This window comes from Electrona antarctica (assembly GCF_951216825.1).
Source record: "Electrona antarctica genome assembly, contig: scaffold_482, whole genome shotgun sequence".
NCBI classification, from domain to species: domain Eukaryota; kingdom Metazoa; phylum Chordata; class Actinopteri; order Myctophiformes; family Myctophidae; genus Electrona; species Electrona antarctica.
This window is the reverse complement of record NW_027638420.1, coordinates 14,635-38,032: the sequence shown is the minus strand read 5'-3', so window position 1 is coordinate 38,032 and position 23,398 is coordinate 14,635. Positions and strand designations below refer to the sequence as shown.

Below are 23,398 nucleotides of genomic sequence, written 5' to 3'. Positions count from 1 at the left end.
TTAATACATAGTTGTTTTAATGATATTTTATGTTCAATGTACAGTTGTAAATGAAGCATAATGTTTAACATGTATTAATTGTCTTCTCATATCAGATGTCAGTGTGCAGGAGGATTTAAAGGTCTATAAGGTCACTTTGGACGGTCTGGATTGTGTGGCATACGTCACTGAACTGCCCTCCTCCCTCTCCAACATCTACACAGACCTCCACCTATCAGCGGGAGGGAGTGAAGGGGTTAATCAGCAACATGAGGTGTGGCAGCTTGAGACCGCCTCCAACATGAAGACCCTCCATGACGTCATAATCAAGTGCCGTGCCATCTTTAAGACCCTCCTCCCTGGCAGAGACACACCCAGCAGCAGAGTTCTGACCAATGGCATCGCTGGCATCGGAAAGACATTCTCTGTGCGTAAGTTCGCTCTGGACTGGGCAAGAGGTTTGGAGAACCAAGACATCATTCTCCTGGTTCCCTTCTCATTCCGGGAGCTGAACTTGGTCCGAGATGAGCAGCACAGTCTTCTCTCACTGATCAATGTTTTCCATCCAACGTTAAAGAAGGTCACAGCAGAGCAGCTCGCTGCCTGGAAAGTTGGCTTCATCTTCGATGGTCTCGATGAAAGCAGGTTTCCGCTGAAATTCAAGAACATTGATGTCGATTCTGACGTCTTCGACAACAATGACGTCGTCTCTGATGTCACGGTGACATCATCGGTGGGCGTGCTGCTGACGAACCTCATCAAGGGGAATCTGCTCCCCTCGGCTCTCCTCTGGATAACCACCAGACCTGCAGCAGCCAATCAGATCCCTCCTGCATGCGTTGACATGGTGACAGAAATACGAGGGTTCACAGACCCCCAGAAGGAGGAGTTCTTCAGGAAGATGTTCAGTGATGACGAGGAGCTGGCCAGCACCATCATCTCACACGTGAAGACATCAAAGAGTATCCACATCATGTGTCACATCCCAGTCTTCTGTTGGATGACCGCTACCGTTGTGGAGGACCTGGTGAAGACAGACGAGACAGGACAGCTGCCCAAGAACCTGACCGGGATGTTCAGCCACTTCATCTCGCTCCAGATAAAAAGGATGAAGACAAAGTATGATGAGGTGACTGACGGGGATGTTCTCCTGAAGCTGTGCATGCTGGCGTTTGAACATCTGGAGAAAGGCAGCGTCATGTTCTACCAAGAAGACCTGGAAGAGTGCGGTCTCGATGTGAACGACGCCGCGCTGTACTCGGGAGTGTGCACAGAGATCTTCAAACAAGAGACCGTTCAATCTCAGAGAAAGGTCTACAGCTTTGTTCATCTGAGCATCCAGGAGTTCCTGGCTGCAGTCTACCTGATGCACTGTTTCACACAGAGGAGCATGAAGACGAAGAAGGTCCTGAAGACATTCCTGGGAGGAGAAGAAGAAGAAGAAGAAGAAGAAGAAGAAGAAGAAGAAGAAGAAGAAGTCCTGCAGAGAGCCATTAAAGAATCCCTGAAGAGTATGGAAGGAAGAGGAGGAGGAGGAGGAGGAGAAGAAGAAGACGGTGATGTTGAAGATGATGAAGACAACAAAGGAGAAGAAAAGGAAATGACTCTGGAGGACTTCCTGCAGAGAGCCATCAAAAAAGCCCTGAAGAGTATTAACGGCCACCTGGACCTCTTTGTCCGCTTCCTTCACGGCCTCTCACTGGAGTCCAACCAGAGTCTGTTAGGAGGCCTGCTGGGTCACACAGAGAACAGTCCAGAGAGCATCCAGAGAGTCATCAACAACCTGAAGGAGATGGAAAATGAGGATGGGAGTCTCTCTCCTGACAGATTCATCAACATCTTCCACTGTCTGATGGAGATGAACGACCACTCAGTACATCAGGAGATCCAACAGTACCTGAAGTCAGCGGACAGATCAAAGACAAAGCTGTCCGAGAGCCAGTGTTCAGCTCTGGCCTTCATGCTGCTGACGTCAGAGGAGGTTCTGGAGGAGTTGGACCTGCACCAATACGACACAGCACCATGGGGGAAAAACAGACTACTCCCAGCTGTGAGGAACTGCAGAAAGGCTCGGTTAGTACTAGTCATGTGAATAGAAAACCTATTGGAATAGAATCAATCTACCATCACACCTAATTACTATAATAATAATCAGGTCTCAAAGTGTGTGTGTGTGTGTGTGTGTGTGTGTGTGTGTGTGTGTGTGTGTGTGTGTGTGTGTGTGTGTGTGTGTGTGTGTGTGTGTGTGTGTGTGTGTGTGTGTGTGTGTGTGTGTGTGTGTGTGTGTGTGTGTGCGTGTGTAATATTTATACAGCATTTTTGCCTAAATGGAACTGACTGACACGCACAGAGAACAAAGTAAAAATAATAAATAAGATAACATTCATAGATCCATACAAGTTACACACTGTAGTATTAATACATATATTTATACATATTAATCCATTTTGGGCGGGAACGCCTTTTGGTGTTTTAACTAAGCATTATGATCTGCTATTGAAAAATAGCAGAGGTCTGCTATTTTTTTTAAATCGTAAAAATGCGGCACAGATCTTTGAATATATATTCTTTCAGAGCGAACGTTTTTTCAGGCCTAAATGGGTTAATATATTAATACATATTATTACTGTACTATTAATGCAGATTATCTGTCTTTCACTTTGATGTTTTCTGGTTCTCTGTTTTTATCTGACCTGTCAATATCTGACCAACTAGACTGTTCTTATCTGACCTGTCAATATCTGACCAACTAGACTGTTCTTATATGACCTGTCAATATCTGACCAACTAGACTGTTCTTATATGACCTGTCAATATCTGACCAACTAGACTGTTCTTATCTGACCTGTCAATATCTGACCAACTAGACTGTTCTTATATGACCTGCCAATATCTGACCAACTAGACTGTTCTTATATGACCTGTCAATATCTGACCAACTAGACTGTTCTTATATGACCTGTCAATATCTGACCAACTAGACTGTTCTTATATGACCTGCCAATATCTGACCAACTAGACTGTTCTTATATGACCTGTCAATATCTGACCAACTAGACTGTTCTTATATGACCTGTCAATATCTGACCAACTAGACTGTTCTTATATGACCTGTCAATATCTGACCAACTAGACTGTTCTTATCTGACCTGTCAATATCTGACCAACTAGACTGTTCTTATATGACCTGTCAATATCTGACCAACTAAGACTGTACATTTACATTACACTTTATAGTTCGTTTCCTTGAACATGAACTTGATCTAATCTGTGTTGATAATCACTGATTTTACATCATCTACATTTTCAGACTTGTTGGCTGTTACCTCCAAAAGCCAGAATATGAGATCGTGTGTTCAGCTCTCAGCTCTAATCCTTCACATCTGAGAGAATTGGACATCAGTTATAATGACATAACGGATCCATCCATGGACCTGCTCTCTGCTGCATTGAAGAGTCCAAACTGTCAACTGGAGATACTGAGGTCAGATTATTATTTAGATTAGTTCTGTTTTATTAGTTATAGTTTGATTCTAACAATAAGAGTGTGAATAAAGTTGACATCATGGTATCCCACACTGATTAGAATAATATTATGGTCAGAGTTTGTGTTGTCTAGTTCACTCTCTCACATCACAATGCTACAGTACAGTAACTACAATATGTGACCGAGCCTGGCAAAATGGTCCTCATCTCGCCAATAATGAAAAGGCGCTAAATAAACTAGATTTATTTTTGTGTGATTTTCGTTTTTTTCATATTAACATAGTTTGAATGTTGAAGAAGGTTTTCATTCCAACAGATTATTGATTTGGGTAATTTAATTGTATACATTTATAAGTCCAAAGTATGCTTGTTTTTTCGGTAACTTTACCTCTGTTTTGGGGGCGGAGAAGAGCAGTTCCGAGATTTGCATGTAGCTTTCGATTGGCCTTTGGAATGTCTTTGTCCTCAGGTTTCAGGCTCTCAGCTCATTAGCGTGCTTGTGTGTTTGTAAACACAGAATTGTTTAACATGGCTATAGTGCGAGGGGTTATACTTTACAGAAAATACTTAATACATACACGCATGCATGGCACATGGTGTGTGTGTGTGTGTGTGTGTGTGTGTGTGTGTGTGTGTGTGTGTGTGTGTGTGTGTGTGTGTGTGTGTGTGTGTGTGTGTGTGTGTGTGTGTGTGTGTGTGTGTGTGTGTGTGTGTGTGTGTGTGACAACTTAGTGTTAAAGTGCTAGTGTTTTCCTTCTTTCTTTTTAATCAATATCATTTTGTAGTCTACAGTGCCCTACAGCATGACTTTGGCTAGGGCCTATATTCTTTATATTTGTATATATTATTATGATTTGGAATGAATAAGCCTTTTGTGTGAACACGTGCCTTGCCTAGCCGAATAGGACTGTATTTTAACATGAATCATAATAAGGTTGGAACTTGAGAGCCAAATATTTTCTGAGGAGGTTCTGCTTGTTGTAAAAAGGTTGAGAACCACTGATTTAACCATATTTCTGTTGTCCTTTTCTTAATTGCATAGGCTCAAACATTCTTGTCTGGTTATCAATGGTAAAACATGTTTTATCTAATTAAATAGAGTTTTGCTTAAAAGTAATCCAAAAGTAACTGAAAGTAACCCCCTACTTTTTAAATTGTGGTACTCGGATTACGTTACTGACTACAACTTTTTTTTTTGAGACTACAAGATTTGAGTTAAAATGTTCACTCTGTAAGTCTGTAATAATATATATTCAAAGATTTGAGGCACATTTTCACGATTTCTCAAAAATAGCAGACCTACAAGCTCATAGCGCGGCACTCTCTGCTGCGCTATGAGCTTGTAGATCTGCTATTTTTCAATAGTTAAAACACCAAAAGGGGTTCCCGCCCAAAATGGGATAGACCGTACGGTTTAAAGTTGCTTTCTTTTCCATAACATGAATTTATTATATATATTATATACATACCACCATGCAACCACCATTCAGAGAAAGAGAGAGTGTGCGTGCGTGCGTGCGTGCGTGCGTGCGTGCTGGGTCATGCACATGGTGTGGAATGTTAATGTTATGTCCAGCTAAACATTGATGCGGTTTATCGTGTGACGGAAGCAGTGAGTTGAGTGACTGGACTTTATAGATGTTTGTAGGGATTATAAATTCAGTCACACTGTTCTCATGTGATGTAGCATGAGGAGGATTATACCATCGTTTAACACAGGGCAGGGCAACTTTGATGATGGAGAGGAGCCACTATAGTTCCACACTCACTCCAGAGGGCCACTATAGTTCCACACTCACTCCAGAGGGCCACTATAGTTCCACACTCACTCCAGAGGGTCACTATAGTTCCACACTCACTCCAGAGGGCCACTATAGTTCCACACTCACTCCAGAGGACCACTATAGTTCCACACTCACTCCAGAGGAGCCACTATAGTTCCACACTCACTCCAGAGGAGCCACTATAGTTCCACACTCACTCCAGAGGAGCCACTATAGTTCCACACTCACTCCAGAGGGCCACTATAGTTCCACACTCACTCCAGAGGGCCACTATAGTTCCACACTCACTCCAGAGGGCCACTATAGTTCCACACTCACTCCAGAGGGCCACTATAGTTCCACACTCACTCCAGAGGGCCACTATAGTTCCACACTCACTCCAGAGGGCCACTATTCAATTCAATTCAATTCAATTCAATTTTATTAAAGTGTCAAATCACAACAAGTTGTCTCAAGACACTTTACAACCAACAAAGATCCACCCAGAGCAAGCAATATTACGACAATGGTAACGAAAAACTCCCCTTTAGGAAGAAACGTCAGGCAGAACCCGACTCTAGGGTGGGCGGCCATCTGCCTCGACCGTGTCGGGGGGGGGGGGGGGGGGGGGGGGGTAGAGGGGAATAGGAAGAAAGAATAGAAGAGAGATAGACAGGGTGGGCTCCATGGAGGGGCCTGGTCCACATCTGGTCCAGGTCGTGCACTGTGAGGCCGGGTCCACGGTCACACTTCTGGTGGGCTCCATGAAGTGGCCTGGTCCACGGTCACACTCGGCAGTCAGTTAGGGGTTAATATTAGAGGTCCACGGAACTGCGAAGTGGAGGACAAAAAGAGACTCCGGGGAAGGATTCCCCGGATGTTGGGTTAGTGGCAGGCCTTACTGGAGCCTATACAGTGTATATTACAAGCACTGCTGGGAGACTGCTGGGCTCCGTGAAGTGGCCTGGTCCACGGTCACACTCGGCAGTCAGTTGGGGGTTAATATTAGAGGTCCACGGAACTGCGAAGTGGAGGACAAAAAGAGACTCCGGGGAAGGATTCCCCGGATGTTGGGTTAGTGGCAGGCCTTACTGGAGCCTATACAGTGTATATTACAAGCACTGCTGGGAGACTGCTGGGCTCCGTGAAGTGGCCTGGTCCATGGTCACACTCGGCAGTCAGTTGGGGGTTAAATATTAGAGGTCCACGGAACTGCGAAGTGGAGGACAAAAAGAGACTCCGGGGAAGGAGTTGGATTAGTGGCAGGCCTTACTGGAGCCTATACGGTGTATATTACAAGCACTGCTGGGAGACAAACCCACACAAACAATGTACAATCATGGTATTTAGCAGACACACACAGCACAGGTGCGGGGTTTGGTGGGAGGTTCCCCTTACTCAGTTCTCACCCTTATGACTTTATCGGGTGAGCGAGTACTGGAGACAAGTCTAGCTATAGGCTTTGTCATAGAGAAAGGTTTTCAACCTAGTCTTGAATGTGCAGAGCGTGTCAGCCCCACGGACCGAAGCCGGGAGAAGGTTCCACAGCTGAGGTGCCTGGGACCTAAACGCCCTGCCTCCTATTGTAACTTTTGATATTTTTGGGACAGTAAGCATATTTGCATACTGTAAACGCACTGTTGTTCTATTTGGTTTGTAGGGATCGATGAGTTCTTTGAGATATTGTGGTGCCTGACCATTGAGAGCTTTGTAGGTGAGGAGAAGAATTTTGAACTCTATTCTGTATTTAACCGGGAGCCAGTGTAGAGAGGCCAGTGAAGGAGTGATATGGTCTCTTCTTCTGGTACCTGTTAGCACACGCGCCGCAGCATTTTGAACTAGCTGTAGGCTTTTCAGAGACTTACTTGGGCAGCCTGACAATAGCGAGTTGCAGTAGTCCAGCCTTGAGGTAACAAATGCGTGGACAAGTTTTTCTGCGTAATTTTTGGACAGGATGTGCCTAACCTTTGCAATATTACGCAGGTGAAAAAAGGCAGTCTTTGAGATTTGTTTGATGTGAGATTTGAAGGACATATCTTGATCAAAGACAACTCCCAGATTCTTTACAGTGGCCTTGGAGGCCAAGGTAATGCCATCTAGGGAAAAGTTCTCGTCGGCTAGTTTGTCTCTTAGGGGCTTAGGGCCAATAATGATAACTTCCGTTTTGTCAGAGTTGAGGAGTAGGTAATTACGGGTCATCCAACTCTTTATGTCTTTAAGACATGCTTGAAGTTTGACTAGTTGGTCCGTTTCGTTCGGTTTCATCGATAGATATAGTTGAGTGTCGTCCGCGTAACAGTGGAAATCTATAGAGTGTTCCCTGATGATGTTACCCAGAGGGAGCATATATAAAGAGAAAAGTATTGGTCCAAGCACAGAGCCTTGTGGAACTCCGTATTTGACCTTTTCACGTGTTGAGGATCCGTCATTGACATTAACAAACTGAAATCGGTCAGACAGATAGGACTCGAACCATTTCAGTGCGACATCCTTGATGCCAACCAGGTGCTCCAGTCTCTGTAGCAGGATGTGGTGGTCAATAGTGTCGAATGCAGCACTAAGGTCCAGCAATACCAGTACAGAGAGGAGGTTATTATCTGCTGCAGTCAGGAGGTCATTTGAAACTCTCAGCAATGCCGTCTCAGTGCTGTGGTTAGCTCTGAAGCCTGACTGAAAGCCTTCGAATATATTGTTGTTATGTAGAAAGTCACATAACTGTTTGGCGACTGCTTTCTCAAGGATTTTGGAGAGAAATGGAAGGTTTGATATGGGTCTATAGTTAGCTAGAATGCCTGAGTCAAGAGTAGGCTTTTTGAGAAGTGGTTTGATTACAGCTACCTTAAAGGATTGTGGCACGTAGCCTGTCACCAGGGACATATTGATCATATTGAGCAGGGATGTACCAACCGGGGGCAGGACCTCTTTGAGTAATCTAGTTGGAACTGGATCCAGGGGACATGTCGTTGATTTTGAGGAAGTTATCATTGAAGTGAACTCAGAGAGCTCGATTGGGGAGAACCTGTCCATATATATATTTGGGTGTGCAGCCATCTCTGGGACCACCATATTTGGGGGCAGTCCAGTGGGGGCTGAGAGTAGTTGTAGATCAATTTGATCTCTGATAGTTCCTATTTTGCCATTGAAGAAACTCATGAAATCGTTACTATTGAGAGTTGTAGGGATACGTGGATCAGTGGAATCATTACTTTTTGTCAGTTTCGCCAGAGTGTCAAAAAGGAACTTGGGGTTACTTTTGTTTTCCTCTATTAGGGATGAATAATAGGTGGCTCTGGCATTGTCGAGGGCCTTTTTGTATATTTTGAGGCTGTTCTGCCAGGCTATACACGATTCTTTCCGTTTGGTTGAGCGCCATATTTTTTCAAGTTTGCGAGACGTTCTCTTGAGATTTCTAGTTTCCGAGTTGTACCATGGGGCTAGCCTTTGTTGCTTTATTACTTTCCTTTTCAGGGGAGCGACAGAGTCAAGTGTCATTTGAAATGAGCTTGTGACACTATCAACAAGGTGATCGATTTGAGAAGGACTATAGGTGTGCAGGTCTTCTATTTTGTTGAAATATACCGAGTTGATGGCTGATGGAATTGTTTCCTTGAACTTATTTACAGCGCTCTCGGATATACTTCTGCCGAGGACATTTTTGTCCAGTGGTGTATAATCCATTAATGTAAAATCGAAAGTTATCAGAAAATGGTCAGAGAGGTCACGATTTTGTGGGAAAACTATGAGGTGCTCTATTGTAATACCATAGACCAGAATGAGGTCAAGGGTATGGTTGAGAATGTGGGTAGGTTTATCTACACACTGAGAGAAACCGATTGAGTCAATCAATGAGATGAATGCTCTATTTAGGCTATCAGTTCCTATGTCCGCGTGAATATTTAGATCACCGATTACGATGATTTTATTAGACTCAAGGACTAGACTTGATAAAAGTTCAGAGAACTCAGATAGAAATAGTGTGTAAGCGCCGGGAGGGCGGTACACTGTAATGACTATTAGGGGCTGTATTGATTTCCAGCTTGGGTGTGAAAGGTTGAGAGTCAAGCTTTCAAATGATTTGTAGGTGGCTTTGGCTCTAGGACTAATTGTTAGGCTTGAATTGAAGATGGCAGCAACTCCACCTCCAATTTTACCATTGTCTCTGGGGATATGGGCATTGGTGTGACTTGGTGGGGTGGCTGTATTTAAACTGACATATTCTTGCTCACCCAGCCACGTTTCAGTCAGACAAAATAAGTCAAGACTATTGTCTGATATGATTTCATTTACCAGTGTTCCTTTTTTGCGTAGAGATCTAATATTTAGAAATCCACATTTGATATTTGTATTTTGTGGTACTACTGTATTGGTCTTGATTTGTATCAAGTTTGTGTGTACAGCTCCTATTTCCTTTGGTTTGTTCAGCCTATATGGTTTGTTCAGCCTGTACAGAGACTGTATAGTTTGTATAGACTGTATAGTTTGTATAGACTGTATAGTTTGTATAGTTCTATTTTGTATAGTTTGAATAGTTCTATTTTGTAGGATAGGTGGGGTAGGTGGCTGCACTGGAGGAAGCACAGAGAGCTGTGTAGGACTGCAACTCTGCTTCCTGGTCCCAACTCTGGGTGGTCATAATGAATCTATAAAATAGTCCATATTTCTAGAGATGAGCTTTGCACCGTCCCAAGTTGGATGTATGCCGTCTCTCTCTATCAGACCAGTATTCCCCTCAAAGGTTTCCCAATGATTTATAAAGCTCACGTTATTATCTGGACACCACCTAGACAACCAGCGGTTGAGTTGTCTCATACGGCTAAACATGTCATCATTAATCATGTTTGGCAGGGGACCAGAGAAAACTATAGTTCCACACTATAGTTCCACACTCACTCCAGAGGGCCACTATAGTTCCACACTCACTCCAGAGGACCACTATAGTTCCACACTCACTCCAGAGGAGCCACTATAGTTCCACACTCACTCCAGAGGAGCCACTATAGTTCCACACTCACTCCAGAGGGCCACTATAGTTCCACACTCACTCCAGAGGGCCACTATAGTTCCACACTCACTCCAGAGGGCCATGCAGATTGCATATTACTGTCGTAGCAAAATAATAGCCGATCTACAAGCTCATTGCTCATTGCTATTTTTTCATTTAAATCCTGAATATGTTTCTGCTATATTTGAATTGGAATACTAATATAGACTAATATTAAAGTAATTAAAATAATTAAAGCGTGTCATGTTTGCATGTTTGGAAATGCAAGAAATCAATAACATAGTTCAGTATTCAGAATTTCAGATATAACCTGTGGGCCGCATTAAGTGAAGGTGGGGGCCCGCATTTGGCCCCCGGGCCGCCAGTTGCCCATGTATGATTCTGCAAAATATGCAAAATAATGTCTTCTAAATCAATCATTTCAGTTTTCTGGAAAAACCCCATGTTTCTATGTCAGTGGTTTCTCAAACTATTTCATGTCAAGGACCCCCAGAATTATCTGTAATTGGCCACCGACCCCCATCTGAAAATATGTTGTTCCAGGGACCCCCCCAGAAGCAAAGATATGAGTTAAAAACGTTCGCTCTGAAAGAATATATAATCAAAGACTTGCATCACATTTCACGATTTTTCAAAAATAGCAGATCTACAAGCTCGTAGCGCGGCACTCGGTGCCGCGCTACGAGCTTGTAGATCTGCTATTTTTATAGTATAACGTAATGCATAAAACACCAAAAGGCGTTCCCGCCCTGAACGGGGCACTCACATGATTTACTGAAGTACAAGTATTCATAAGTACCTATTGTAGTAGTACAGTAAAGTACAGGAACGGTGTTCAGAATTCACTTGAGTAAAAGTTTCAAAAGTATTGGCACTAAAATACGATTTATTATTATTTGAAGCAAATGTGCTAATTTGGGCAGAAAGATGCCATTCAAACGTCCTTTGAAAATAGCAGATCTACAAGCTCGGTCACAAGGCGTGTGTAGTAATAATCAGATCTACAAGCTCGGTCACAAGGCGTGTGTAGTAATAATCAAAATCTACAAAGTACGTTTTCAAATGAATTGTAGTGGAGTAATAAAAGTATTAGCCTATACAATATTTGCCTTTGAGATGCAAAGTAGAAGTACAAATATTGGAACATTTCAAATATCCTATGTATATAGTATAGGCTAGCAGGTCCTTTTCATGTCAAGGACCCCCAAATTGACACTAATTAGCCCCGCGGACCCCCGTTAGAAAAGATACGCCAGGGACCCCCCATGAGAGAAGATCTTCACGGCTCTAGCAATGATTCTCAACCCGTTTCATTTCAAGGACCCCCAGGTTGACATGCATGCATTAGTCTACGGACCCCCCATTTAATGGCTTTTCTATCTCTGGGACCCCCCAATTTATATTGTAAAAATCAATGTTCATTTAACTCTCAGAGTGTACAAATGGAACCAAATTGGTTCCATTTGTACACTCTCAGAGTTATAGACCCATGTACTGTGACATTACCCCTCCATGAGGTTCTATAGCAGGGTTCCCCAATAGGCGGCCCGCGGGCCATTTGCGGCCCTTGTGGCCCCTGGAATAAATTTTTTTTTTTAAATGTTTTTGTTTTGTTTTGGGGGGGTGTCCCAGATATAAATGGCATTAAATGGGGGTCAGTAGCCTATGCATGTCAAACTGGGCACCCCCTCAAGGACCACTGTTGGTCCCCGGACCACTGGTTGAGAACCATTTTAAATTAATTAATGAAAAAAAAAAACCCAATTTTTCGCGCATGCGGACTCGGTCCCCAGCCTGGTTCCCTAGTCAAAATATGGCCCTTGAGGAACATTAATTGGGGAACCCTGGTCTATAGATCCAATCTCATGTGACATTCATGCTTATCAGACCGTAATTAAAATGCCGCTATACAAATGTGTGTCTTTCTAAACCAAGGCTCTGTGATACAGTGATTGGTTGATTGGTTGATTGATTGATTGATTGATTGATTAAGTATTTATTAACAGTTTGCAGAATTACAGTACATTTCAAGCACAACTCAAATATACAAAGACTGTTAACTGTGAGTGGACGACACCACAAGCATTACACTTGTTTACAAGAGGGTCCACCTTGTTCAATTCATCGGAACATTTAGAGATGTACAACATATGCACTTGTATATAACCATAAACAGGAGATCATCATAAAAGGAGGTGTAAGTATAGTATACATGTCTTTAAACCAAGGCTGTGATACAGTAAATATGCTAGACTATGATTTATATGAATGGATGATCCAACCACATTATGCAGCATCAAAAATAAGGAGGTCAGTTATTCAATCACAATTATGTGATCCATCATGGCTGCTATAGGGGATTATCATTATCAATGCTACGGTACAGTAACTACAATATGTGATCCATCATGGCTGCTAGGGGATTATCATTATCAATGCTACGGTACAGTAACTACAATATGTGATCCATCATGGCTGCTAGGGGATTATCATTATCAATGCTACGGTACAGTAACTACAATATGTGATCCATCATGGCTGCTAGGGGATTATCATTATCAATGCTACGGTACAGTAACTACAATATGTGATCCATCATGGCTGCTAGGGGATTATCATTATCAATGCTACGGTACAGTAACTACAATATGTGATCCATCATGGCTGCTAGGGGATTATCATTATCTGTTCGGTTATTTGGCGATGTTGTGCCGAGGCTCCGACCAGCCCTTGCACTAGGCAGAGTAAAGTGACTAACACGCACAGAAGTGAACTAAATGCTCCAATGATAGCTTATATTTGATGAACTCAAACGTGCATTTTATAGGGTTTTTATTAATTCATATTAATTATAAACACTTACAATCATACATTCACACGTTCTGTTCACACTTCCCCCCAACACAAGATGAATACAGTATCCCGGCCTGGATTACAGGTCCTATTGGTCTGTGGTTCTATCCTAACTCTGTCGGTAGGGTTTACTATCATTTTACACTCTAAGACTCCCAGATCATGGTACAGCTTAGCTTGTCATTGTTGACTCTCAGACTTAGTTCAGTGACACATTAAGTGGCACTTTAAGTGGCACATTGATGGTACATTAAGTGATTAAGTGGTTTTAAATCTACCTTATCATTAATCAGATGGTAATTAAACAATGATCGGGAGACAAGAACACAGATGACATTTGGTTACAATCTAAACATCATATTACATCAATTATTAATAATGCACAATTATATATCGCATAATACATTATAGCATATAATATATAGCAAATACATACCGCTGGTCTCTGCCTAGACAGACATGTATCACGTTCGATGGTATTGGTGAATCTGGTCTATCATTGCTTTGTCAGTATATTAAAGCAAGCTCTATGACTGATGTCACACCTCCCTGCTAAACACTTTCAACCAATCAGAAGCCACAGACCATCCTGCCTGCACCTCTGGCTACAGCAGCCGGTTCCTATTACAATCCCTGTAATGCCCACTACTTCTGCCTAGATTAAACTGTTTAGATTATTACAGGTATTTATCATTTAGCCTTTTTACCAACCCAATATATAATAGGTTATCTAGAACACATTTACACAATTGAAAGGGATTAAAGATAGAAGTTACTTAATCCCCATTTCCATGTTCTATTTGTGTGAGTTGACACTGCCCTGGGAGGCGCCATAAACTATAGACCCTTTACAGCTGGAATGCTGACCAGCAGCCAACCCCCCAGCAAGGAAGTGGCCTGGCATTTATGACCTCCTAGGTTCTTCTTAACTCACCAATGAGCTGTAATTCTCTCTTCTTTGGAAATACACCTAGACACCATAATCTATATATATTTTCTTCCCCAATATCTGAGAATACATCTCGCACACCCATAATTAACACGACACTCCTCACGTCAGTGATGAAAATTGATATGGATATCAATTTTTCATAAACTGAAAGATTATTTCTGATATTATTATTTTTTTCGGAAATATTATTTTTTGATATTTGGGCGCATGCCATTTTTAGTAATTTCGGAACCTGTTAAATAATACTGGATCCACATACTGAAGTTATAACATTATACAACTTTGAAAAACACATTAAAATAAAACACAACCCATTAACTGCATAAATCAATGAAACAATGAAAATAATAAAAGGTTTACATGCGCCGATATCGTGGAATTTTTTTGTAATTATCCCAACACACCCTTAAGTATTAAATTCAGTTACAGCTAATCAAACTTATGTATACTTGTAATAATGTGATACAGTGCATCTCCACTTTTAGATGCTGTTTCTGTCATGTCAGTTAGGGGTCACCTAACTGACATGAACTTTTGGTCACCTCTGTCCGTTTAATTTTATGGCTGTTTGCCCGGACAAAGCTTCAGACTTATCTAAACAACCCCCTTGTTTGAGGAAGAAGACGGTTTATTTTCCACACAAGACTGGTTCCTTATCTTTAAGAAAACATTCTTCCCGTGCTCCCCCACCTCTGCAAACGACTCTTTGGTTGCAGAATGGGCCCAGATGGTTAACAAAGTTTAAACAATGCAGTTTATTACCCCTGGTTGTTTCCTAACCAATCATGATCACAAACTTGTCTTAGTATTTTGTCACCGTGTTAGGAACCTCAAATTGTGATTTTAACAAAATAATCGATTTTGCATCTCAACAACTTGGTGTCATTTGACTTTTTGGATTTTTACTTTGACTTTTACCAAAAGCAACCCAATTGAAAATTGCAAATCCTTGCAATGTTTAACCATATTCTGTGTCTTTCACACATGCAGTCTTTGTGCTTGTGTGTGTGTGTTAGTTTGTGCGTGCGTGCGCGCATACGCGCTCACGCACAAAACCCACTTGCACTTTGAGAGACAGTGTTCCCCCCTCCCAATCGAAGGAAACTTAATCATTTTACCAGCATTCTTTTTTACCTTTGTCCATAAGGACTTAATTGGCACAGATTAAATCCATTTACCTGCTATTCGTTGTATAATACAGATATAATGAACCCACATACATCATCACGTTTATACGCACAGATCAGACACACATCTCGTGCGTGTGTGTGTGTGTGCGTGCGTGCGTGTGTGTGTGTGTGTGCTGTTTGTGACATCTTGTTGTCACTGAAGCCCCAATTGTTCCCTGCTGTAGGAACAAAATGGGTAGAGAAGCATTTCACATGCTACTCTTCTGTCCCAGTTCTGATCTCGCTGGCATGAAAGCGCTCTTCCATGGTCTCGTTCCTTTTTCAGGATCAATCAGAAAAGGCGTTATTGTGGCCTTGTTCTTATCAAAGCAATTTCTGCCCAACAGATGCGTCGGCAGATGTGTCGTTTCATAACCACATCCAAATTTCAAGACCGGACCGGTCTCTGGCTCGCCTGGACCCCTCACGGGACCCCTCACGAAAGTCACCCCAGGTTTCCTGGTGTGTGCGTCATGCTCCTCCCCCGCCGCCCATTGATCGCGGAGACTGGCACCAGTAATGCCACAAATCACGCTCGGCGTTTCTGTGGTGAGGAGGTTTGATGACCCGTCGGCCTTGCCCACGACGTTTGCGGGCATGGCTCTGATGATGAACGGTGAGGCGTAGGCAGCCTCCAGTTCCTCTGGAAGGGTGCTCACCTGTCCCGCTCTTGTTGACAGCTGCTCTGCTGCTGTCGGTCCCACTTCGATGTTCGGCCATTCCTCCTCTGTCGAAGGCTGCGGAACTGCGTGGTTCTCGTCGGTTCCCTCAGCTCTGCCCGTAGCCGCTCTTGGCCTGCTACGGTACTGACTGAGGGCTTGTCCTGTCGTGGGTTCGTTGCCCACGGTAGAGGGCTCTGGCTTCCCTGCATGGATACTGCAGGCACCAGGCTCCTCCGTTGTGACGGGCTCCATCTGCTCCCAGCCTGGATGGCTGGCAGCCCTGTCTCTTTGCCCCTCAGGGGCCGTGTCCTCTCCTCGCCCCTCTGGGGTGGTCGACTCGGTCCCCGCTGGCACGGTAGGCTGGATGTCACATCCGTCTCCCCACGGCGCTGCTTCTTCTGCGGGCTTTGGTATGCCCCTCTCCTTTGGGGCTCCTTTGTTCCTGCTTTCTGCAGGAAACTCACAGAGGCCTATCTGGTGGCACCCTGCTGTGTCTACTATGACACCTCTGGCTACCCTGCCTTTCATTTGACGGATAGCCTGCATGATTGCTTCGAAACTAAACTGGGAGTATTTCTCCACACAAGTTCCTAACTCATGTCTCTCATTGTCAGCAAGCACTAACCAGCCCATTTTTCCCAAAGCTCTGCTATAACATGTGGACATGTCCACCACATCTCTCATAGCAAATTTTAACTTAATAAGCTCTTCAGGTATGTCGCAGACTGCGCCCACTTTAATTGACAATTCCATACTAAATGCTAGATTATAGAAAATAGCTTTGGTTACAGAGCTGCCATCCTGCAGCTCCTTCAAGGAAGCCATTTTCCACCCCCTCTGTCCCTCCCCTTAACAAACAGTACAGGAACTAATTGGACCGGGTTAGTGGTTTAGTCGACTTCACAAATCATTCATTCACTCAAGTAAATGGTTAGTTTTTTGCCCAGCTTTAATTAGCGGACTCTGACACAACAAATGTGCCTATTATTTGTACTCAGAGAAGCCCATACTTCCCTGTTAATACCTTCACCAAATAAACCTTTTTTATATTATATAGATTATATATAATATAAGTATATAGATTTATATTGGCCGTGGGCGGTCAAACTCTATAGCCTTCCGTAAACCTGGATCACAGGTTTTGCTAGATGCGTCACGCAACAGTTATTATAGACACGCCCTTCCTTTATGCGCACTTCAAAGCACGCTTTCAGCGTTAAACATTATTGACTGGTAAGATTATTACATCGCCTTTAATGCTGAGTTTAAAACCCTATTTTGTTCTAAACATTTATCACCGCTATTAATTACTACTTTGGTAGATTATACCGCCGCAGTAATTACCAGTCCCCCTGTCACTCCAGTGACACATTGGGACATTTGCATGACAGTGGGAAAGAGGAATTTCCCCCCCCCTCACATGCACTAAACTGCTGTTCTTCTTGGTGCGGTCTCAGCACCCAGCAGGAAAACACTTTTATTGTGGTTACTATAAAAAGCACCTCTCTTGGTTTAAACGACCGGTGTCTTATCCGGTCTCAATTAAACTTTATGTTTGGTTACAAATAGTCTCCGTCGATTAGAACTCTGCCTTATCGAACAATGACTCCCAAACTATTGTTAAACCCGCAGTCACTTTTGTGGCTTACGGTTTTAACAGCTGTCTCCACATGGACCCATACCCACATGAAAACAGTTTAACGGTGTCGCTTAGTTTAGTAGCACAAATCAAAACGGCATGCCGTTACGGCAGCATTTATAGTTTGATTTAATCCTGTGGATACTAACGACTGCGGCATCGCATTCACATGCGCTGCTATCAACGCACGGCTTGAATTTCAGTTGAATAACGTCACACCAGACAATAATAACCACACTTGTGGTTATTAGTGTGGCACGATTCAACTCTGTGTGCTGGTCCCAACACACGGTAATTTATTTTTGTTACAATTGTGGTCACTTTAGTGACTATACACCGATCTACGCTGTTTAATTTAACAGCACGGCAACCGAATAAATTCAAACCGTCTCAGTTGAACTATATTCTGAATTAAACAACTTTAAATTGCAGATCCCTTTAGTGACTGCTATTTAAAGCCCTTTACAACGCGGTAGCAATTTAAACTGTAATATGTCAAACGGTTTCGGTTCAGACTATATTATATCTTAAATATGCCCGGGCGCGTGTTGCTGCTGCACGCTGATCCCAGCGTACGGGACTTTCTTTCTGTTCAAACTAGGCACTTTAGTGGCTCTATGGTTTAAACAGTTCGCACGGCGGCGAATTAACTTTCGCACGGCGGCGAATTACTGTGCACTGATCCCAATGCACAGTACAACTGCCTTTAAATTGTGGCCACTTTAGTGACCACTAATTTAAAGTTATTTAAACGCGGTAGCGATTGAAACCATAATATGTCCAAACGGTCTCAGTTTAGGCTATATTATGCTTCCAAACCGCCCGGCCGTGATCTAAGCTGTGCGCTGAGCGCACGGTACAGATCTTGTTTCAAGTCAAGTCACGTCAGTGACACGCTATGAATTAAACTGTGCGCACGGCTACGCAACGAATTAAACTATTCGCTCCGCGATTTAAACTCCGTACATTAGGCCCTTTAGTGGCCGTACGATTTAAAACTGTGTGCTTTAGTAGCACACCGATTTAAAACTGTGCGCTGTAGTAGCGCAATGATTTAAACCTGTGCACTTTAGTGCACAACGATTTAAAACTGTTCGGTTATTTGGCGATGTTGTGCCGAGGCTCCGACCAGCCCTTGCACTAGGCAGAGTAAAGTGACTAACACGCACAGAAGTGAACTAAATGCTCCAATGATAGCTTATATTTGATGAACTCAAACGTGCATTTTATAGGGTTTTTATTAATTCATATTAATTATAAACACTTACAATCATACATTCACACGTTCTGTTCACACTTCCCCCCAACACAAGATGAATACAGTATCCCGGCCTGGATTACAGGTCCTATTGGTCTGTGGTTCTATCCTAACTCTGTCGGTAGGGTTTACTATCATTTTACACTCTAAGACTCCCATGGTACAGCTTAGCTTGTCATTGTTGACTCTCAGACTTAGTTCAGTGACACATTAAGTGGCACTTTAAGTGGCACATTGATGGTACATTAAGTGATTAAGTGGTTTTAAATCTACCTTATCATTAATCAGATGGTAATTAAACAATGATCGGGAGACAAGAACACAGATGACATTTGGTTACAATCTAAACATCATATTACATCAATTATTAATAATGCACAATTATATATCGCATAATACATTATAGCATATAATATATAGCAAATACATACCGCTGGTCTCTGCCTAGACAGACATGTATCACGTTCGATGGTATTGGTGAATCTGGTCTATCATTGCTTTGTCAGTATATTAAAGCAAGCTCTATGACTGATGTCACACCTCCCTGCTAAACACTTTCAACCAATCAGAAGCCACAGACCATCCTGCCTGCACCTCTGGCTACAGCAGCCGGTTCCTATTACAATCCCTGTAATGCCCACTACTTCTGCCTAGATTAAACTGTTTAGATTATTACAGGTATTTATCATTTAGCCTTTTTACCAACCCAATATATAATAGGTTATCTAGAACACATTTACACAATTGAAAGGGATTAAAGATAGAAGTTACTTAATCCCCATTTCCATGTTCTATTTGTGTGAGTTGACACTGCCCTGGGAGGCGCCATAAACTATAGACCCTTTACAGCTGGAATGCTGACCAGCAGCCAACCCCCCAGCAAGGAAGTGGCCTGGCATTTATGACCTCCTAGGTTCTTCTTAACTCACCAATGAGCTGTAATTCTCTCTTCTTTGGAAATACACCTAGACACCATAATCTATATATATTTTCTTCCCCAATATCTGAGAATACATCTCGCACACCCATAATTAACACGACATTATCAATGCTACGGTACAGTAACTACAATATGTGATCCATCATGGCTGCTAGGGGATTATCATTATCAATGCTACGGTACAGTAACTACAATATGTGAACTAATGAGGCACAGTGATTACAGTATGTAGAGCGATGTTGACACGCACACACACGCACAGATTTTATTTCCATCTCTTGGGGTCTTTACTCCAAAACTGTTATTCAGTCCAGATATTTCATGTGTAATTACAGACTTGCTGGCTGTACCTTCACACAGACAGGATTTGAAGTTCTGCTCTCAGCTCTCAGCTCTAATCTTCTCCATCTGAGAGAATTGGACCTCAGTTTCATCTGCCTGCAGGAATCACAACTGCTCCAGCTCTCTGCGTTACTGAAGAGTCCACAGTGTGGACTGAAGATCCTGGGGTAAATAATGTGTGTTCTCTCTGTGTGGATCTCTACTCGAACATCAACAGCACTTTGTTAAATGTGTATTTCTCTGCAGGTTGTCAGGCTGTGGAGTCACAGAGGAAGGCTGTTCTTCTCTGGCTTCAGCTGTGACCTCCAACCCCTCCTCCCAGCTGAAACAGCTGGACTTGAACTTCAGCCACTTAGGAGACTCTGCTCTGAAGGAGCTGTCTGCTGCCCTGGAGACTGTCAAGTGAGTCGACTATAGGACTGTGTCCATGTTGGTCAGTAGACTATAGACTGTGTCCATGGTGGTCAGTAGACTATAGGACTGTGTCCATGTTGGTCAGTAGACTATAGGACTGTGTCCATGTTGGTCAGTAGACTATAGGACTGTGTCCATGTTGGTCAGTAGACTATAGGACTGTGTCCATGTTGGTCAGTACAGTGTAGAATGTTTAACTGGCCAGGCGGACCCATAAAGTGCAGATAGATGGCAGTGGATCAGCGGTAGAGTGGCCGGATGGGAACCGTGAGGTTCCCGGTTCGATCCCTGGGTGTGTGTGTGTGTGTGTGTGTGTGTGTGTGTGTGTGTGTGTGTGTGTGTGTGTGTGTGTGTGTGTGTGTGTGTGTGTGTGTGTGTGTGTGTGTGTGTGTGTGTGTGTGTGTGTGATGCACAATCTATGTAAAGGTGTGTGAATGGGTGAATGTAATGCACAATCTATGTAAAGGTGTGTGAATGTGTGTGTGTGAATGTGTGTGTATGGATATGTGTGTATGAATATGTGTGTGAATGTGTGTGTATGAATATGTGTGTGAATGTAATGCACAATCTGTGTAAAGCTATATGTAATATGTATAAATAAATCATTTATACAACGCCAGGACGGGCAGCTTATTGTGGGCCAGCAATGTTTCACAGGCAATCGTTCATGATTTGAAACATTTTGTTGAAATCTAATCCAAATCTGAGAGATGTGTCTTAATCACATGACCATAGAGATATGGTACCAATGTGTGTGATGTTTGGACAGAGTCTTAATCACATGACCATAGAGATATGGTACCAATGTGTGTGATGTTTGGACAGAGTCTTAATCACATGACCATAGAGATATGGTACCAATGTGTGTGATGTTTGGACAGAGTCTTAATCACATGACCATAGAGATATGGTACCAATGTGTGTGATGTTTGGACAGAGTCTTAATCACATGACCGTAGAGATATGGTACCAATGTGTGTGATGTTTGGACAGAGTCTTAATCACATGACCATAGAGATATGCTACCAATGTCTGTGATGTTTGGACAGAGTCTTAATCACATGACCGTAGAGATATGGTACCAATGTGTGTGATGTTTGGACAGAGTCTTAATCACATGACCATAGAGATATGGTACCAATGTGTGTGATGTTTGGACAGAGTCTTAATCACATGACCATAGAGATATGGTACCAATGTGTGTGATGTTTGGACAGAGTCTGTGGGAGAATGATGACAAAATGTGTTTAGTAAATATTTGGTGCGACTAAAATAGGCCGATGTGAGACATTAAGCAGCAGAGGTTTTGACTTGATTCATTGTTGTTCTACTTCCTACAGTGTGAATCATGGAGGAGAACACTGGACTAAACCTCAACGCTGTGAGTCTGTCTGTCTGTCTGTCTGTCTGTCTGTCTGTCTGTCTGTCTGTCTGTCTGTCTGTCTGTCTGTCTGTCTGTCTGTCTGTCTGTCTCACTGGGGTCCCTCAGGGATCTATCCTCGGACCCTCCTTTTCTCTCTACACCAAATCTGCTGAAAATATCAGATCTTCAAGCTCACAACGTGTTGCGTTGCAACATGTTGTGGAACTGATTTGAAGTTCCTCAGGGCTCTGTTTCCCTCTACACCGCACACACACACACACACACACACACACACAAACTTTCTATATCAGATGTACAAGTTCGCAGCGCGCAGTGATGTGCTGTGAGCTTGTAGATCTGCTATTTTTAAATAGCCAACGTATATACTGTAGTCCATGGACTGTAGTGTGTGTGTGTGTGTGTGTGTGTGTGTGTGTGTGTGTGTGTGTGTGTGTGTGTGTGTGTGTGTGTGTGTGTGTGTGTGTGTGTGTGTGTGTGTGTGTGTGTGTGTGTGTGTGTGTGTGTGTGTGTGTGTATTTAATGTGTACTGTGTTGTTTTCTCATCAGATTTCCAGCGTCTCACTCTGGACACAAACACAGCAAACAGTGACCTCTCTCTGTCTGAGAACAACAGGAAGGTGACAAACGATGATCAGGATCATTCATATCCTGATCATCCTGACAGGTTTAAGTTCTATCCTCAGGTTCTGAGTTCAGATAGTCTAGATGAACGCTGCTACAGTGAGATGGAGTTCAGTGGAGAGGTTGGGATAGGAGTGACTGACAGAGACATCAGTAGGAAAGGAAAGGAAAGGGACTGTTGGCTTGGATGGTATAAACAGTCCTGGGGTCTGTCCTGTAGAGAGGGTCACCATGGTAACGATTACTCTGTCACACACAATAGTAAGGTGACTGTCCTTCCTATCCGTCCCTCTGGCTCCACCAGAGTAGCAGTGTATCTGGACCGTCCCGCTGGGACTCTGTCCTTCTACAGAGTGTTAGAGGACACTCTGACACACCTGTACACCTTCCAGGCCACGTTCACTGGACCTCTATACGCTGGGTTCTGTGTTAGTCCTGACTCCTCTGTGTCTCTGTGTGAGGACAGACAGTCTGTGAGGACAGACAGACAGGCTGTGAGGACAGACAGACAGACAGACATGCTGTGAGGACAGACATGCTGTGAGGACAGACAGGCTGTGAGGACAGACAGGCTGTGAGGACAGACAGACAGGCTGTGAGGACAGACAGACAGGCTGTGAGGACAGACAGACAGGCTGTGAGGACAGACAGACAGACAGTGTGTTATATTATAATGTAATAATCAGGAACAGGTGTGGTGGGGGGGGCGGTTAGGGTCATTTGGGGTCACTGTTAGGGTTATTTGGGGTCACTGTTAGGGTTATTTGGGGTCACTGTTAGGGTCATCTGGGGTCGTTGACATGTAAAAGTAGCACTGTGGTTCCCAACCAGCTTTTAAAGACCTCAAAGAAAGAGGCAAATATTGTGAAAAATGCAGATCTACAAGCTCACAATGCCATAACTGCTCATCACTCCACTGGCTCCCTGCCTGAGA

At 43.2% G+C, this 23,398-nt stretch overlaps 1 protein-coding gene across 1 annotated transcript in view; it reads left to right on the top strand.

Moving 5' to 3' along the window:
- LOC306918098 (NACHT, LRR and PYD domains-containing protein 3-like) overlaps positions 1 to 23,145 on the top strand; it is a 34,953-nt gene extending 11,808 nt beyond the window's left edge. Inside the window, exons 5-10 of the mRNA XM_079530987.1 lie at positions 96 to 2,052; positions 3,290 to 3,463; positions 20,039 to 20,212; positions 20,292 to 20,447; positions 21,800 to 21,840; positions 22,390 to 23,145. Coding sequence (XP_079387113.1) covers positions 96 to 2,052; positions 3,290 to 3,463; positions 20,039 to 20,212; positions 20,292 to 20,447; positions 21,800 to 21,840; positions 22,390 to 22,991 — 3,104 coding nt within the window. The 3' untranslated portion in view covers positions 22,992 to 23,145. The remainder of the gene's footprint in view (positions 1 to 95; positions 2,053 to 3,289; positions 3,464 to 20,038; positions 20,213 to 20,291; positions 20,448 to 21,799; positions 21,841 to 22,389) is intronic.
- The last annotated feature ends 253 nt before the right edge of the window (positions 23,146 to 23,398 follow it).